This window comes from Rhea americana, unplaced genomic scaffold (assembly GCF_003343005.1).
Source record: "Rhea americana isolate MKP2758 unplaced genomic scaffold, rheAme1 scaffold_303, whole genome shotgun sequence".
NCBI lineage: Eukaryota > Metazoa > Chordata > Aves > Rheiformes > Rheidae > Rhea > Rhea americana.
In genome coordinates, this window is record NW_028186428.1 from 144,023 (window position 1) to 162,604 (window position 18,582).

At 42.9% G+C, this 18,582-nt stretch overlaps 1 protein-coding gene across 4 annotated transcripts in view; it reads right to left on the reverse strand.

Moving 5' to 3' along the window:
* Nucleotides 1-47: 47 nt before the first annotated feature.
* Nucleotides 48-18,582, reverse strand: part of ARIH2 (ariadne RBR E3 ubiquitin protein ligase 2) — a 41,829-nt gene continuing 23,294 nt past the window's right edge. For all 4 annotated transcript variants that reach the window (XM_085309788.1, XM_085309787.1, XM_085309786.1 and 1 more), the window contains 13 exons: nucleotides 17,664-17,731; nucleotides 15,763-15,826; nucleotides 13,537-13,684; nucleotides 12,697-12,818; nucleotides 11,690-11,799; nucleotides 10,516-10,633; nucleotides 8,961-9,011; nucleotides 8,842-8,863; nucleotides 7,184-7,335; nucleotides 5,916-6,059; nucleotides 5,514-5,582; nucleotides 3,963-4,046; nucleotides 48-3,514 (listed from right to left, as the gene is read on the reverse strand). In XM_085309788.1, coding sequence (XP_085165914.1) covers nucleotides 3,443-3,514; nucleotides 3,963-4,046; nucleotides 5,514-5,582; nucleotides 5,916-6,059; nucleotides 7,184-7,335; nucleotides 8,842-8,863; nucleotides 8,961-9,011; nucleotides 10,516-10,633; nucleotides 11,690-11,799; nucleotides 12,697-12,818; nucleotides 13,537-13,684; nucleotides 15,763-15,826; nucleotides 17,664-17,731 — 1,224 coding nt within the window. In that variant the 3' untranslated portion in view covers nucleotides 48-3,442. The remainder of the gene's footprint in view (nucleotides 3,515-3,962; nucleotides 4,047-5,513; nucleotides 5,583-5,915; nucleotides 6,060-7,183; nucleotides 7,336-8,841; nucleotides 8,864-8,960; nucleotides 9,012-10,515; nucleotides 10,634-11,689; nucleotides 11,800-12,696; nucleotides 12,819-13,536; nucleotides 13,685-15,762; nucleotides 15,827-17,663; nucleotides 17,732-18,582) is intronic.

Consider the following 18,582-nt stretch of genomic DNA (forward strand, 5'->3'; position numbering starts at 1 on the left):
CTGCCCTCCGCCCCCCACTCTCCCCAAATGAAGAGCCGGCACGCCTCTAAAATTAGAAAGTCACAATTTATTTCCAATACACCGACTGCAACCGTCTGTTTCCCCTGCCCCTCTCCAGTGCCTGCGAAGAAAAGCCGGGGGGGGGGCAGCTGCTTCGTGGGACCCCCAGTGCCGCCCCTCTGGGACACGGGGCATCCCCCGCCTCTGCAGCACCTGCTGCCCCCAAACCTGAACCACCTGACCAGACCCGGGCATGGAAAGGAAGCCCCGGAACAAGTGTCTCATTTAAAAATAAAGTTCTATTTTTCACCCGCTTAAAAAGTCTAAAATTTAAGAGTGCAAGATTATAGTACAGAAACCTCCTGCTGCTCCGCATGGGAATGGCACATTCCTCAGTGCGTGGAGCAGCAGTCATGCAGTTCATGTTGTCAGTAGAAAACCTTTTGTTACAGTCTGGGAAGCCTGAGGACTATTAGAGATGAGGCAGCCAATGCACTAACACAAGCAAAGCTGAAATGAGAGAGCATCGGATGCAAGGATGAGGAGGTGTCAGGCTGGTGCAGGAGTGGGAACCAATGCAAAAAATAAAAATAAAAAAAAAAAAAAAAAAAAGAACAGGCATTCCAGGACTGCAGTAGTAATGCATCAAAGGGAAACACATGCCTCAGGACAATGGCTCACAAACCAGTTTCTAATCAGTTTCTAATTGTCTACATTCATGTAGCCGCACTGACTTGAATAGGGCTGCGTACCCAGCTAATAGAGGGGAAAAAAACTGGCCTTCGGCTCTGATGTCAGAAACCTGTTTTCTTTCCTGCTTGTCATTTGCCTCTTGAGCAGCATCAGTCACTTCATACAAACAGCCAATAGTGCAGTTTTCATCTCAGAGTCTGTGACTTTCTGTATGACAGCAACACAGAAGTCACCCTGCCTGGGCTGCAAAAATAAGTCCTGTTGTTTTCCCAGTAAGCACAGAAGTAGGGTCTACACATGCAAACCAGGACATTCATAGCCTTCCTAAAGGGCGTGTGTGTGTGGGGGGGGGATAAAACTGATGACAAGGCTCTAGCTTCATGAAATTTCGAAGAATTAGAGGGCACTTGATGCAACAGGTATTACTAATCTGCAGCGAAGCATCTCAGCAGTCTGTTCAGTAAGTTTGGCTGCAGCTATTTGGCCTAGCTATGAACCAAGGATTCTTAGCAAAGCATTTTTGTGGGGGCAGGGGAGAGAGAGAGAGAAGGAGAGAGACAAAAATGCTTCTCATGTAGCTCAAAGCCAGACAACTATGTAACAACAGTGAGAGCGCTCTTTGGGATTAGGAAATTCCATAGACCTGTTCTGCAAAGAGATTGGGTGTTAGCTAGTCACATTTAGACAACAAGAACACCATTTTTTTATCCTAGGTTAGTACCTTGTACTTTGCATCTTTAAAGAACAGTTTAAAGATTAGTTCTAGACACTGTAAACTGCTGGGCACACAGCACACTTTCTCCTGTGCTCCTGCCTTCCCCTGCATCCAGCTTCCCCAGACTTTGGGAATCATTTGGGAAGGAAAAGACAGACCTGTAGGGTACATTTTGAGGAGGGCACAAAGAGGCTGTTGCAGAGGAGGGAATGAGATCAGGAGATGGTGGTTGGAACAAGGAAATATCTGCCCCCACAGCTCCAGCCTAAAGAGGGGAATGGCCACAGCATTAGTTCATATGACAACTATTCCTCTTTTAAACTGATAAATCTCTCTTGTTAAAATTCACCTGCCAGTTATACATGCTGCAAATACCTGTCTCACACATCTCAGACAGATGAGAAATGGCTCCAACAGCAGAGTTAGCTTATTCTGACACACAGGAATTTAGGACTTTTCCCCCTCCAGTTTAATCTTTGTCAAGTGACATTGTGTAAGAACAACATGACAGTACAGAGATGCACCAAAGGCAATGCCTCCAAATGCGGCATGAAAGAGAAATCTCATGCCTTCTCCACAGAAGTAAAGATCTCCTCACATCAGAGACTCCAACTCCACCTTACTGGCCTGCATACATGTTCCTAGTGCAGGAGACATATGTCTGAAATCTTAACACGTGACCTGCTTCCTATAGCAAACAGGCAAGCATCAGCATTTAAATAACCATTTTCACGTTAAGCCCCTGCTAAGATGAACTGGGTTTTCACATTTTTATTTTAGTGTATATTTTACATTAGAAAAAGAATGTTAATAAAAAAGCTCCACATGCTTCTAACAATCAATTTTCTGGTAAGTCTCCACCAGCATCAATACTAATATACAAATAAATTAATTTTGCCAGTTAATTTTCTGCCTGGCTCTGCACAAGCAGTGCACCGGTATTCAAGTGCCTGACCACACTACCAACATGTGCCAGGGAGTGTGTTGTACATAATTGTTCCTCCTCGTGATGTAGTGGCATTAAGTTTCACCTTGACGAATGCGATCAAATTTTCTCAACCATGTTACCCAGCAGGCACAAATAATCTTTATCAAGTTGTATGGCACTGTTATAACATGGATTATCTCATTCTGCAAAAGTCCCAAGCCTTGATTAACAACAGGATGCTACTATGCCCTTGTCACTCACTTTGGCAGTACAATGCCATCCCCACAAAACAAGTAAAGCAAAAATCTACATGGAAGACCTAAAATTCATCAAATGCAAGGATCTGACCTGCCTCAAGGCATACTCTCCAGTATTAACCTGGTGTCTCTCCTACAATCCCTCTGTTCACTTTTGTTTATGTAGCAGGATTTTGCACAGCTGATTTATAAGAGATGCCACATGTAATTGCGTTAAATCACAGCCACTGCTGGTACTGTCAGGTCAGACACAGCAGCAGCCACTCTTAGCACCAGCCACTCTCCCCATGCAATGCCAATGCTACAAAGCCCTGGTTAGAGGAGGATCAGGAAATCTAGCAGAGTTATTTGGTGACCTCCTTCAGTGCCTTGGAGGACTTTTGGGTCAGAGGAGGGGAGAAGAGGAAAAGCCCATTAAATTTACAAGCAGATTAAGGAAAAACACTCCACTGCCAATTTATTTTTAAAAAGGGTTGTGTGTTATTCTAAGGTTTGTTTGTATAATTGTACAACCGTTGAAAATTACATAAATTGTAATTATCTAATACTATTAACAGCCATTCAGAGAAAAAACTCCCTCCCCTTCTGAAACCATCAAGGGCAGGAGGGGAAATGTCCCAGGAAATATGCCAATCTGAACTCTGGCCTCTAGCCTGGCAGAAACAGAAACAGAAAGATAAGAGAACAAACTGGACTAAGATGTGGTGTTTGCATGTGTCTGACTTGCAAGGGGAGGGGAGGCTTTGTCCTTGGCCATGTTCTCCCAGAGGCAGTGCCTGCTTATCACGGTGAAGCTGCCATCACTTCACTCGCTGCTCTCACCCCTGCACTCTGTCACTTTCTCCTGCCTTATGTATCATGGAAGTCTTTCAGCAGGGTCCTCCGTCTCTGCTCTGCTATGTGCATCTGATTCTCTAAGTCCTGGAAAAAGAAGGAAGAAATTGTTAGTGTGAACTACCCAGAGAAGCATTCACTTTCTTCAGGGAGATAATCAGCTCTAGTCTAAGAAGCACCAGTCTTCACACTGCATAAGCATGCTGGATCACAAGGATTTATTTCTTCCTCTTGACATGGGCTCCCTCCGAAGTTACCCGGCTCCTGCTCTGTCTTAAAAAGTCAAGGAATTTGCTCTTAATCAGAGGGCTGAATGCAGCTTCCTCTAGAGCTTTATCGGTCCCATTTCAGTTCTCCAGGACTCACTGCAGCTCTCTTCCCCTATAAGGCAGGGAGCTCTCCATCTCTGCAACACCTGTTGCCTACAGGAAGAAAGGCCAGACTAAGTTTCTCAGCACCTTCCCTTAACTGCCTTAGCTCTTTTGCAGAGGTACTAAGTTTGATTATAACAAAATCTGTCCAGGAGAAGACTTACCCCTCTGTCATAGCTATCTGCTCGTTCCACCTTCCATGAGAGATTTTCAATTTCAGCTTCCAATTGGGCCTGCTGGTATTCAAACTGCAAAAAGCACAATTACACAGCAATAAGAAACTAGTTTAGTGGAACAGCCTCATACCAAAAGCTATGCTTGAAGTACAGACAAGTGCATTCTAACAGCTGTGCTAGCAGAGCAGGTCTGTGCCTCCTCCCCATCTACCTTCAGCTATTTATCCTTAAGTACACATTATCATCCCTTCCAGGAGTTCCTCATGTGAGCACCCCCTGACCTGCATCATTCAAAAATTAACCATGTCAGCCTAAAAACAGCACAAGTGACAAATAGCTACAAATCAGCTCATTTTGCCAGAAATGGGCCAGGAAATGCTCATAGGAGTAGCTCTGCAGGCAGAACTGAGGGCCTGCCAACCACACCTGGGAGCAGTAACTTGCTCCACAGGCAGTCAGATCCGGAAGAGAACATCTGTTCACAGCCTGAGCGAATGTACACAATGTTACGGAGAACTCTGATAACTTATTTTACTGGACAACTAAGTCAAAAGTATAACAATCTCTCAGACTGGTATGTCCAGTGAATTCAGGACTCTTTTCGGACATGTCCAGCCTACAGGATGCTTCAAGCCAGCAAGAAGCTGAGAGCAGGAATCAAAAAGTCCACAACTGGCAAAGCTACACTGTGATTAAAGGCTGGAAAAATTATCCTCCAGCAGCTCTTCACATGATATACGGCTCAGAGCAATGCAATAATCTAACCAGGGGACAAAAACACCCTAACAAGCGATTTATCCAGAGTGATATAAGGCTGGAAGTGTAAGTGCAGTGTTGCCCTGGGAAAATAATGTATCAGATGACTGAGTTGCTGCTGGTGAACTCCAGCTGAGGAGAAAAGGTGCAAGAACACAAATATTTGTCCTGTCCTTACCCCAGACTCAGGAAAAGAAAACCAAGCAGCTCAGAACTCACAGAATCTCGTAACTCCCCAGTTAAACAATAGTGTGCAGTTTTAAGGCTGAGACTTCTCAGGGTAGAGGGCTTTCACTAATTCTCTGCACTCCAACTGACTTTTTATAATTCCTTTTGGGCAGTCTCCTCCTGGACAGGCAGCCTGCTATCGATAACTCTCTTGCCTTGATAAGAAGCAGTGACCAAGACCATGCTCATGGTAATCCAGAACTATGAAAAATCTCTAGAAAAAAATCCCAGCATCTTGGAAACTGTAATTTTTGCATTATGTATTAACACCCTTATACATTTATGGAATCTGTAAACTAGGTCTTTGAAGTGAGACATAATAACCAAAACCAACACCAAAATATCTTTATTCAGAAGGGGGAGAATTCGGGTAAGGCACTGTTTTTTTCCCCTTAAGCTACATTTGAAAAAATGTGGCAACTCTCCAATTAAATAATACTTCAGATAGTCCTAAGCTCTAGATTTAAAGAGAGATGCCTGCCTATTCCTTTGGCCCAGTATGCTGCCAACTACACTCCAAAATACTACCAGCCAGAAAAGAGCAAAATGTCTTACCAGTTTCTTTCTGGGACCCGACTCCATGTAGTAGGCATACGGATATGTGTACTGCAGGGTGTAACGACACTATTGTGGGGTTGGGGGGAAAGAAAAGAAGGAAAGAGTCTCAGACTCGTAAGGCACCACAATCGCATCTGTGTGACCAATGTCAACAGAGGGACTCCTATTCTGACAAGGATGACCGGACATCTCACGGTAGAATTTCCTACCCCTTCCTTGGGGGAACAATACTCCACAGAGGTCAATTCCAGCTGATTTTTGGCTGGCTCATGTCCTAGACCAGAGGTACTGTCCCACACATCCATAACTCAGATTCCTCTCCTTTCACTTCGTATTATGAATTTAGCATTCTGGTGTGTAGCTTCTCTTCTCTATGCCAAACAAGCCACAACTACCCACCTTTGCAAGCAGCTTTGCAGCATTTTGTAGGTATTGCCAGTCTATCCATGTTCCCAAGTTGTTCATAACTCTTTCTTGGATTTTCTCCTGAATTCGTTGGTATGTCTGTGCCTCCAACTGCAAGCTTTTATTGTGATTCTCCCACTGCAAAGGGGGGTGGGGGGGAGGGATGAAGAAAGAAAAAATATTATGAGACTAGAATACAGCTACTGTAAAAGCACAAGCTCTAGCAAGCAGAAATTGTAGTGGGGAGGCAGTCCAGCAAGGTAAGACATGCTGTGGGAAAGAACAGCAAGGCAGCACGTCCAGCAGCAGGCTGTATACAGCAGGAGGCTGTATACAGCAAACTGACAGCAGCAAAAAGCAGGGAGCAAACCCAGCTCCTCAGAGTGGGAATGCCCTCTGCTTACGCAATGACCTTTTGACTAGTAAGATGGAAAGTAATGGTGATTCTGCTACTTAAAGGATTTCTATATAAATGTCAAGAGTTTAAATTCACATTTAATATGGGCTCAGTGAACTCCAACATCCATACACAGATGGTAAATATGGCTGTTTCCCAAAGCTTATTGTTCTAGAGAGCCGAAAATGAACACATTTATTTTGTCACAAGACTTGGCTCATGATACGAAGAATAAACTCACTTTAATGGGGACATGAGTGCACTGAAAAGCAGCAGCACTGAATATCTACCACTTTCTCTTCCAGAGAAGCTGCTTTAGAATTGCATTATTTGGCCAGGTGCATCGAGTCTGCTGAGCAGACAGAGGGACTCTGCCTCAGTGCTTTATGACAGACTAAGAACTTAGTAACAATAATAAAAAAGAAAATGTATGAAAATTTTGCTACTGCCAGTGGAGTTTTGAACACGGCAGAGTTTATTTCTTCTTGATCTCTATAAAGACATAACGTAAGGAACTCTGAGGTTCCCTGATCCTGAAAGGGAATGATTGGAATAATATCTATCTACATCTATTTACTACAGCAGCACTCTTTGCAGGAAGACAGGATAGTGGCACACAGGTAACAATGTTTTTTCTCTAGCTTAAGGAAACACAGAAATAAATATGATTTGCTTTGTGGAGGACATTACTGGTTTGGATGGGACTCACAAGGGAGGATTTTGATCAAGAAAGAGCAAGTCCTGAAAATTCTGCACAGATTCTCTTTGGGCAGTTTCTTGCAAGGAGATTGTTGGCAATGACCTTTGCACCAGGCAGGGAGCATTAAAAGGCTACAGCAGCTCTGGCCAAAGAGATGTCTCCTACCCTCTCAAAATAGAACAAGTACTTCTTAAGGGCCTCCCTGGCCTGTGCTTGCTGACTCTGGTTTACAATATCAGGATTCTCTTTGTACCGACTGCATTCGTAGTACTCGCTGCCGTGAGTCTTCCAGTCTCCCAGACACATCCAGCAGAAGTCTGCAGAAAACAGCAAAAAATCCATGGTGATACATAGAGAAACAGCTCTAAGAAAAGTAAGCTTCAGGAGACACAGCCCATCTGTTTTCAGATATTTCTGCTAAGCTGAGGATCACATATTTTGTCACATCTTGCATAACAGAGTGCAACAGGTGAGCCAAAATCACCAGTCTGTCTTGAAGGTTTTTGCTGTACAGCCTCCCGTGCAAGTACAGAAATAAACCCTGAAGTGCTGCATTCTGTACACCCCAAGAGGCTCGGACCAATATGCAGAACTGTACTTGCGCACTGCACAGGTTGTCACACTAGATCAAGGAAGAGGCAGGCTGCAGTCTTATTTGTGAGTCGCATCCTCCATACTACTGGCAAAGTGCCATACTTGAATCTCTGGCTGAATAAAATATGAACGATTCAATCCAAAAGAGAATAGACTCACACAAAAGAAAGTCTGCCCTCATGTCTCTGAAATAACTATCCTGGTAACTTTAGACATCAGTGGTTTATGACACTTCCGGTTAGGAGCCACTGAACTGGGAAGAAAGTCCAGGAAAGAGAGCAACAGTGAAACCTGCGTGGTAGTTTTCCGATTTCAGGGGAAGGCTGGAAGCGTTCCACTGGGAAGGAAAAAGGAGATGAAGTCATTACAACAGGAATCACTTTCACGTCACTCATAGTGAGACTGAAATTGGTATTTCCAGAGTTCACCAGTCTTTAGAGTGCCAGTTACCATGGTACCTTGGCACTTGCTTGCTCCGCTTGTCACAGAGCTCCATCAAATCATGTCCAGTGCTGCTGAGAACCCCAAAGTAAAGGAAATGAGAGAGGACAGAAAACTTTAAATATCTTTCAAATAAGGTTCTGGTATTAGAAAATTTCCTAGTGGCATACTTAACACAGAGGGCTTGAATACAAGCTATTGCACTCCAAGACAACAGAAGTGAATTGTGCCATGAAAAGAGCAGTGCAAGAACAGGACATCAATTTGCAGGACTACACTATGGGCCAAGGACAGTCAGGCTATTACTTGCACAGGGGGCACTGAGGAGTCTAACACGTAATGTTATCCAAAGCAATTCACTACTCCTTCTGCAGTTTCATTTAAGTTAGGAATCTTTCTTTCCATCAGTGAACAGAAAGAAATGGTTCAGTTCTGCCAGTATTTTCAAACTGATGACAAGTCCATCTACGTGGAAAACATTTAATTACCCTCTGAGATGGTTTCTGTTCTTAACATTATGAAAGAGATGGAGACATCTTTATACAATGGACCTGTCAGGGAAAAGGAGCCAAAACAGCACTGATTCAGGATCCAGTTGAGATCACAGCCAGGGAAAAAAAGTAAAGCTATAACCCAAGCCTGTAATTAGTATCTTGTTCACCTTTTACTAGAGGAAAAGGTATTTCACTCGATTTTCACAATTTGTCTTCATATCACAAAAAAAGAGGAGAGATTATCATCACTAAAAAACACTGTTGAGAAAACAGCTTCCAAATCCTTCTACTTACCATGCTTGCATTTGGAGCATTGCTGAAAGAGAAGAGATGGGAAGCACTGGTTAGTGAAAAGTGGAAAGAAAAATTTCTGCTAAGAACAAAGGATCTGAAGTATTCAGGGAACTGCTCACCATGTGATTGCAGCCTCCATTCTTTTCAATACAGATATTGCACTTGGGGCACTGGGAAAACAGAGGTATTTGTTAGACCAAACTGTCTTGAGCAACCTTTTAGAGAACAACAACATTTGCATGATTATTTGCCCCCCCCTTTTTTTAAATAGATGTATGCACATGTGAGAATACAACCCTGAATATGCCCCTCTTCCCACTAACTCCTGATAGCTCCATTTTTAAAAGGAGGCAGAAAGCCAGGGATGGTGCACTGCAGAAGTGGATTGCTGGCTCAAGAAAACATCATCTCCTTGTTGGTGTTCTTACTGCTTGTAAAATTGAAGGTCTCACCAAACTATCATTTAGCAGCTTCTCAGACACACAGATATGATCACTTCACGTATGACAACAGCTTCCACAGCTATTTATACACTACAGGATAAATCAGCACTGTATCCTGCCTTCAGCAGCCGCTAAGAGAGGACAGTTAGCTAGCAGAAGAGATTGACTGACCACAGCGAGAGCCACACACTTCCCTGCTCCATCAGCAGTCCATTGATGCCCTGGAGTATCAGGTTCCATTATATTTTTTGAGTTGCACAGGTACCAAGAAGGAAGTGAGTTTTACAGCTTTTTAAAAACTTTATCCACAGGTAAAATGCATGCCAGGACAATGCTCCATGTAACAGAATTTTACTTCTGCAAAGCAGCACAGCAGCAACAGCCTTATCACAACATGTTGACACCTTCTCCAGAAAAGGAGTGTGATTTAGTATCTCCAGTCTTTCTAAGTACTCACTTTTCTAACAAATCTGAAAAATGTGGCTAATTACCACTGTCACAATTGTCACTAGCCATAGTAAAACAAATGCCAACTGACTAAGAACTGTTTTGAACTCAGGCCACAAAATCCCCAAAAATGACATTAAACATTCCAATCTGCCAATAGCTAATCTAGAGAATAAAGGCAGAATATCCATTATCTTTAATTAAAAACTACAAATTCTGCAGGTAGATCTGATTGCATAATATAAAATACTATTTCTTCTTCATAGGTCTAAATTCACTTCAAGTATCTTACTATCTTATTTACAGATGCTGTCACTCCCTTTTGCTGTCCTTGCCAAATCAAGACTTATCTCCTGCACCTTCCAATTCCAAGTATTCTATACAGTTATCCAAATGTAAACAGTAGTTTACTATTCGATATTAGCTCTGCACTTACTGTACCCTCCTCTTCTCCATTTAGATACGCTTCTACACTGTTTAGAGGCAGGCACAATTCTGCCTTTTGCCCATGGGAGGGCAGCACACCTAACTGCCAATGATTTTTGTACAGCATCATGTCTGCAATAAGGACCACCAAGTCCCCAAGGATCCCTGTGTCACTCTGGCCAGAAGCACAGCTGGACTTCCTGCACAAAGTGTTCCCAAGGCAAATGCTGTGTAATATCACAGTCCCTAGAGAGCTGGGGGAACCTGCTGTCTGGAAAAGCAGGATACAGTGCTAAAAATGTTTAGAATTCCATCTTGCTTCCCAGGACAAGAAAGAGCATGCAGGTCTTCTTCTTACGTCTTTAGTGTGAGCACTGATGTAGTTGGCTGTTTCGGAGTCATCTGCACACTTGGTGAGCCATTTCCGAATGGTAGCACAGTCTGTGGGTGCGTGGTACATCTGCCGACACTTGAAGCTTGGGGGGAGAGAGGGGGAAGACAGACACGTGAATTTTGAAGAACGTTACTCAAGAATTGAAGCTTTTCTGATGACCAAAATCTCAGAGACCAAGAGATGTAAGGGACACAACTGTACTTGCGTATTACTAGAATGCAAAGACCAAGTCTGAATGCTGCATGCCTAGTGCTCCAATAAACCCCACCCTCTCACACAGAAACCTGTATCAAGATGAGAGTGAACTGAGGACTTCTCTGACAAAAAAACTGTAAGCCTGAGGGCTGACATATCCCTTTCTATAGAGTCTACCTATCTCTGCTCTAAGGTGACCGCAGAGATCTTGGCACATACCAGTGCTTTACAAGTACTCTAAATCCAATGATGGATATCAAGCTCCTGTATTAGCATGATCCTAACAGCTCCAGGCGAGTGAGCGCTATTTGCCTGGAGATACCAGGAAGCTAGGTCTCTAAACCCAGTTGTACTGTACTCCACAAACGTTCTCAACAGCAGTAACTCTGGAGGCCCAAGAGCAGAAGACAATCCAGCAGCCTCATTTTTACTACAAACTGTTTCTTTTCTTTTTAGTCCTGTATACACTTGAAGTTATACGAGGTTCACTAGGCTTCCTATCCAACAAACATTTATTCTCACATAAGCCTCAAAACATATCAGACACTCCAGGAATAAATACTTTTAATAAATCTGAAAACTCGAAGCTACCAGCTGATAGCTGTGGGTCCTTCACATCTACTAACAGAATCTCTTTACCAGGATTTGCAGTCAAGTCAAATTAAGAGAAGGCAAGATTTGTAAATCCTTGCTTACTTAAGTCACGAGTTCCCTGGTTGTCAGAATACTCACCTCCCAAGGAGCTTAGGGAGCTAAGGGAGTGCTGACCACCTTAAGCAGTCAGATCCTGAGTGTCCAATTACTCAAGCTAACTCAAGTTACAAACAACTCCAGCAATGCATTTGAGATGCTTCTACACCCTGTATCTGTTGGCAAGCAAATGGAGTAGCCCTGAGGACAGCATATATTTTCCCCATGATCTTTAACCTTTTCTGTTTCTTACCAGAAGACCTCATTGCAACGATTGCACTGCACTCGCCGGGCTTTCGGCTCCTGTACCTGTATGACCATAGGGCAGTCTGCACCAGGACACAGCTGCAGCTGATAATGGCTCTGTGAACATACCAGGGTGGTAAGGTTAGCTGTGGGTGGGTTAGCTGGGAGAACATTACCAGTTTCTCAAAATTATACAAGCAAGTATTTCTTATTGAAAAAGACAGTGAAAACTGTCACAAAATGTTGGCTAACATAGCAGACAGACCTCTTTCACATTAGGAAAGGGAGTACTGGGTACTTGCAGCTTCTCTAGAAGAGGAAATTAAAATGTAGAAAATTCAAACCCACAGCAACACAATCAAACAGCCCTATGAAGACACTCTGAACAAACAGTTTTACTACACTTGCGCTCTTCCCCTGTCCTCGCTTTATGCCCCAGAATGTGTTCATCTGTTCTCTAGTGGGGACTCTTCCCTTCCAAAGAACCTCTTACTGAAGACAGGTGACACCATTCTTCCACGCTGTCCCTGCTTCTTGAATGTTCTTCACTGTTCCCACTCACCAGAATACTTCCTACACATTCAACTCTAATAATTTCTTTAGTTTCAATAAAACTCATGCAAAATGTTATAAAGCAAACCAACACAGCTGTGCTGCACTGAGATGAAGGACTTATTTTTCAAAACCTAAACTATCTACACAAGATCAAGGAAGACTAGAAAACTCACACTGAAGTTTTTAGTTCTCAGTTGCAACACTCAGAAAACTCCGCTTCAGGAAAGGAGTCAAGCAGCAGCTAAGGAGTTACTGGGTGACCTTACAGCAGAATCTACTTTGGCAACGTGCTAGAGTATTTTGTCAGTGAGCCCTGTCCTATAGCAGCAGCCACGTCATGTTTATCAGAGAGAAATTTGCTGCAGTTACTGCATTTCTAATCAAAGATGCAAGACACTTCAAACAAAATTTCTGCAAGTCATCGGTAATTACAATTGATCCAGGGTTAGGAGACAATACCTCCACATAGTCCCTGAAGAGGTAGCGCCTGTATTTGTCTTTCAGCTCCTCACTAGGCAGCAATGGAAACACAAAGTCTTCTGGTGTCCGAAGCAGACAGTCCTGAGCCATGCAGGAGACCCCTGTGAGGAGAAAGCAATGTTTTAGCACAATGCAACATGCACCAGGGAGTGAACACACAGAAAGCATCCAACACAGTTTCCTAAGTACCATCTGTTGTTGCGTCAAGAGGGACCCAACTGTGAAATAAATCTATCAGGGCTGCTGAAAACCTGAAGTCCAACTGTATTTACTGAAAGATGACAGGGCACAAGTGCATCCAAGATCAGTAAGTGCTTCACCCAGTATTCACAAGGCCAGACACTTAGAAGTAGAAAGCTGCATGTTACTGCCAAGCCAGCGTGAAGGACAGGCTAGGAGAAGCCCAAAGCAACTCTGGCAATGATTGGCTTCTACGCAACAAAAAGGGAACAGATGTTTGCATCCATAAACTCTCCAAAGACACTGAAACAATACATCATGAGATGCAAACTCAAATACAGCAGATCTGTAACAGTTACAGTCATATCTTTAAGATCACAAAGGGGAAAAAGAGCATCAAATGGATCTACAGACTTGCAGATTCTGTCAGGCAAGAGTAAGACTCTCAAGACAGTATGCCAATATTCATGTCAGACCACTAGTTAAAATTGTTAAGGACACAAGTAGTTTGTCACAAAGACTCATTCCATGCTCCATTTTCTCATTATTGTGATATTCTTACAGTAATTCAGCCACTCATTTTTTCGTAATGGTCAACACTCTGAATAGAGACCCACTACCACACACCCTTGAACTCACCAACTCCAACACCATCCTTGACGAGCACTGTACAGTGCTGCTCCCAACAGCTGCGGCAGAACTGGTGCTGACAAGCCAGAGAGAGCAAGTTCTCCTTCCGGACAAACTGCATACACACTGCGCAGTGATGAGAGGAATGTACCATTGCCTAGGAGAGACACAAATCAGCTTTATGGTGAAAACATTCCAGCTCTCCTGGAGCATTCTCACCTCATTCACAGTCACCTTCATCACCTTCTTTGGACAATGCCTCAGGTGAGCTCCAGGCCAAAACAGCTTCATAAGCAAGTGGTATGTTGGGGTACTACACTATCCTGACAGTCAGTCCTTCTCAGGAGCCTCTTTAATTTCCCAAGGCACAACAGATTCACAGCCACTGAACAGCTCCTGCTTCAATCTGGCTCTATCCAGAACTCAGCTTTGTTTTTCTGATACATACCATCTTCTAGTTTGAAAAGTGAGGAAATATTCCATTACATTGGTCTGGATCCCCTCTTTGCTATCGCAGAACTCATCACTAGATAACAGAGCTAGCCCTGAATGCATCTTGGCTCATCCTTTGGGAGCTGAAGAACCAGGTCTAGCACAGCATCATCAAAAGCAAGGCTCTACAAAGCTGCAAGCAGGAGTTTATGTTCTGATTTTCTCTTTCACAGAGAAACCATATAATCACTTTTCATCTGCCTAAACTTCCGCTACCCTTTGAGAAGTCTGTGCGAGACAGCCCTCAGCCTCCACGCACAACACTACATGCCCAAGACCCTCACAGAGGAGCACAGGCATGAAAGCCCAGTCATGTGACCAGCAGAGCACATTTTATAGCACGACCGCATGAAGAAAGGAAATAAAGCACCTTTGTTCTAAGCAGCACCACTTATGAACCAGAAGATTCATCAAGTCAGCAATGACTAGGTGATTGTCTAGATCAACTGCTCAGTGTGAACAGCAAGCATACTACCTCAAACCTTTGTACTCTGTCCCTCTGGGCTCACCACTACAGCCTCTGCCGATAGGGTCTGTCGTTGTACAGAGATACTCAGTACAAATATCTGCTCCAAAGCACCACAAAAAAAAAAAATCATTCTGCATTAGGAGCTGAAGCACAGAGCAACTTGTTCTAGCTCACACAGAAAGACTGTAATGCATTTCCTATCAAATCAGATTTGTCATATCTTAAATCAACCTCTTTAAGATCTTTCTTCCCCAAATGAAGTTGCCATTGCAATAAAGGGTACTTAAGTGACAGCAGATAGAAGAATCAGACAAAACTCAAAATGCATTTAAAAGGTCCTCACAGGACTCATTTGCAGATATGTCAAATAACAAAGAATTTTTCTGGAACCTAGACAGATTACAATTTATTTCGAGTCCATGAAGCTTACTCCTGCCAGCTGTTTAATTGTATTCACTCTCTGCTAGTTATAAGTCATCTCAGATATCAAAGAAGGCTTTTAGCTTTTTTAAAGTCCCCTCCTCCCCCTTTACAGCCCCCTACCCTAAAGGGTCCTCAGGTGTACTATTTTACCATTCAAAATCTGACACAAGGCAACCAGTTCCTGGGTTATCTGTGGATTGGATTGAGACACCTGCTGTGACTAAATTCTATAAACGTGCAATAGGAAGTTTTTATTTAAGGGAAAAAAAAAGTATCCAAAGATCTGCATAGCCCTGGCTGCAAAACACAAGCTGTTGGTTTAAATATCACTACTGACTAGCTCAGCAGGAACACTGCTGGAAGATTTGGCTTAAGCATCCTCAAGCACAGTAGTGCAGCAAATTCAGTCATCTCAAAAAAAAAAAATCTCTGTTCCAGTTGCAAATAAGCTTGTTCAGTCTGTGCAGCCAGAACTTCCCTGAAGTATCTCTTTCAGAATCAGAAGAGATAACCAGGCTCATGTGCTCTGCTCCTTCCATTCTGTAGCACCAATCATGCCAAAAAATTATCTTAATTTTCTTGAGGTTTGACAATATTTAAATTCTCTTAAGGGGCAGGTAATTCTTGAATATTAACTGCAAGATAATAGCAAAACTGTTACTTAAATGTTAGATACCTCTTGAATGCGCTCTCATTGAAAAAGTTGAAACAGTGTTGAGTTGGGTTGTAAGGCCTTGAGTCTGCAAAAGGTTAATATGGGACAGACTATGCCATTAGTAATGCAATCCTTGAATGAGGTGGATCAAAGGTGTCTCTGCCAAGAGACAGACCAAAATAGTTAGCATACTTACGTGTTTGGATGAGGTGGGCTGAACTCGTGCTTCTACTAGCAACTGGGCAGCATTAGATTTGTGCCTGAAAGGGCAATTGAAGAATGATCAAATCAATTTCTGAATGCTTTTTGCTTTGTTAAATTGATCCTTCTCACCTGAATAAATAATAGACTCTGTGCAAAATGGTAGTGCAGGCTTCAATAAGGAAAGCAGGCATATGTCCTGTGTGAGGTCCCTTGCATAGTGAGCTGGACTACCATCAAAAAAACTTTTCTGATAGTTTCTTCAAAATCAAAAACAAAGATAACACTTTACCCAATAACAGACTAACATTTCCCTTATTATCCTTGATGGACATTTTTCTACAAATCTTTCTCTTCCTTCCTCTTTTAAGTGGACAAAAAAATAATTTTTGAAGATAAGATTTCTTACTCATATTAACACTTTCACTCCCAGATCAGTCGTAAGCCATTGCCCATGATAACAAACTCCAGCAAGGCGTCTGTCTGCCTGCTATTCCTTTGCAAAATCAAGTTTCCTGGTTAGGTCTCAGGTTGATTCCAGTCTAATATCCCATGAATATTTATCTTGGGACAAATTATCACCCTTTAGGAATATGAAGCTGTCTATCAGCAGCACTAGAATTAAAAACGCCCTGTTATGTATGATTTTCATTGAAGGGGAATGCTTATATCTCCAATAAAAACTCACCAATGAATTCAGACAACAGAGAGCAGAATCACTGTTTTGACTAGGCTGTAAACCCTCCCTCCCCACTAGCCCCTTTTTGTTGTATTAGGGATTATTTCAGCGTGTCACTCTATAACAAATGCAACTGTAGGAGGAATACAGAAGTCTGAGGACTAGATCATCTGAAGAACAACTTTCAAAGTCAAAGAAGATCTAGGAATAAGCCCTTCCCCAAACTTCCTCTTGTTTAGATCTGGTTAGTTACCCAGCAGAATTGCCCAGAGCTGCTACAGATGAACCTCACCCTCCTTGTTCCCCAAAGAAGGGCTGTCACAGGAAGCTTGGTAACCAAGAAGCACACAACATGCCAATTAGCAGAGATGCTGCAACAACATCCATACAAAAGACCCATTTCCCATATGTTATCTGGATGAAGTTGCTGGCTAACATGCCAAAAATGGCATGGCAGAGAGAGTCAGACTGATGTGCTCTCTATTTTCAGACAATGTTCAGTTCTGAGCCAGTTTTTTCTGGAGGGACTGCCAGACAGCAGTGCCTCCTGACACACTTCCTGTGCATACTTGGGCAGAGTCTGAACCCTCCTCCTGAAATCAGCTGGAGGATTTCACTGCAGTTCAACACTAACCAAATGACAAATGAGCTGCAGCACAACTTCCCAGTTCCCTCACGTCATCTCCTGCTGCTCTCCAAATGCTAGGCAAATTGAAAAAAAAAAAAACCCACTAATGTCCAGAAGGAGCAAATGCCTCAACACAAATTTATTACCAACTTCTGCATCAGCATGGGTTCAGTACTGCTTTATGATTTATGGCTCAGCTTTTTCTCAATAGCAGAACTCTTACTAGAAATAGATTCAAAACAGATGTTCTCTTTGTTAAAATAAGTAACTATAGATGCAGCTCTCAATCTGCTATCCCAATGTTTAAGCTAAATGCATCTACAGGGTTCCCAGCATGATAATTCCTCAAATTGAAAGGTATTTGCCACCACTATCGTCTCCTTAAAAAAAAAAAAAAAAAAAAAAAAAAACAGGCAGTGCAGTCTCAACAAAATAATGTTTCTCCTCTGTTCCCTGGAATGGACTGTGTAGCCTGCTTTCAGGTCCAGTGACACTTGTCTAAGGACACATGTAGAACATCCTGAGCGTTCTTGCAAAAAAAGCAGGGGAAAGCCTGGAGCATAGAGAGGTGAAGACTACTTGTACTTACCTTTCCAAAATCTCTGAGATTTGCCAGTGGAAACTAACTAAAACAAGCTTAGCAACAGCATGCGATACCTGAGTGAGGGAAAAAAAAAAAAAAAAGTCATGTTTGGCCTACTTTTAGGGCACATCTCTGCTTAGGACTATGACTTTCCAAAAAGACTAATACATATTGTACAAATAAGAACAGGCAAGCAAGAACCAATTCCCAAATTACTAGATATAATACAGGTTTCAGTCAGGTATATCTGCAGTACACACATTGTAATAAAGAATGGATGTACCCAAACAAATTCCCATACTCTTAGCAATTTAGACACAACAGCACAGAGAGGAAGGAACCAAAAAGTCACTGGATTCACTTAATCACTAATAGATGCTCAACCTCCAGTCCTCCCCAGGGCTGCCAGTTGAGAGGCCCAGACCTGATGGGATCAGGGTCCATGCTAACTAAGTGTTAACAAGTAGGTTACACAAGGGCAGTTACTACTTAGCTAGAGAAGCAGTAATGAGCTGCAAGAACAGACATGTTGTGACAGCAAAGGGTAGGGGAGAGCAGAAAAACCATCTTCCCAAGCCTTTAGTATAGAGAGGAAAGTTCTACACTGGAATGGAATAGGAAGAGGGAAAACTGCTCCGACAGGGACTATTTCTACGCACAGCTGCTTGCACTATGTGAACTCCTGGCAAGCTCTAGCATGGTCTGTGCTAGCCAGAGCAAGTGTTGAGCACTCTCTAGAACACTGGAGCAAGATGTTTAAAGTTATGTTACAAGGGTACAGGCAAACAAGTTCTGCTTTGCTTCTATGCACTGATTTATTTCAGAAGAAAACAGACTGCGCCATTAGCACAAAAAGGTTCGCAGCCACCAAGATCACAGGCATCGGCTGAACTGCCGAAGTTTCAGCCAGTCACTGGCCCCCCGT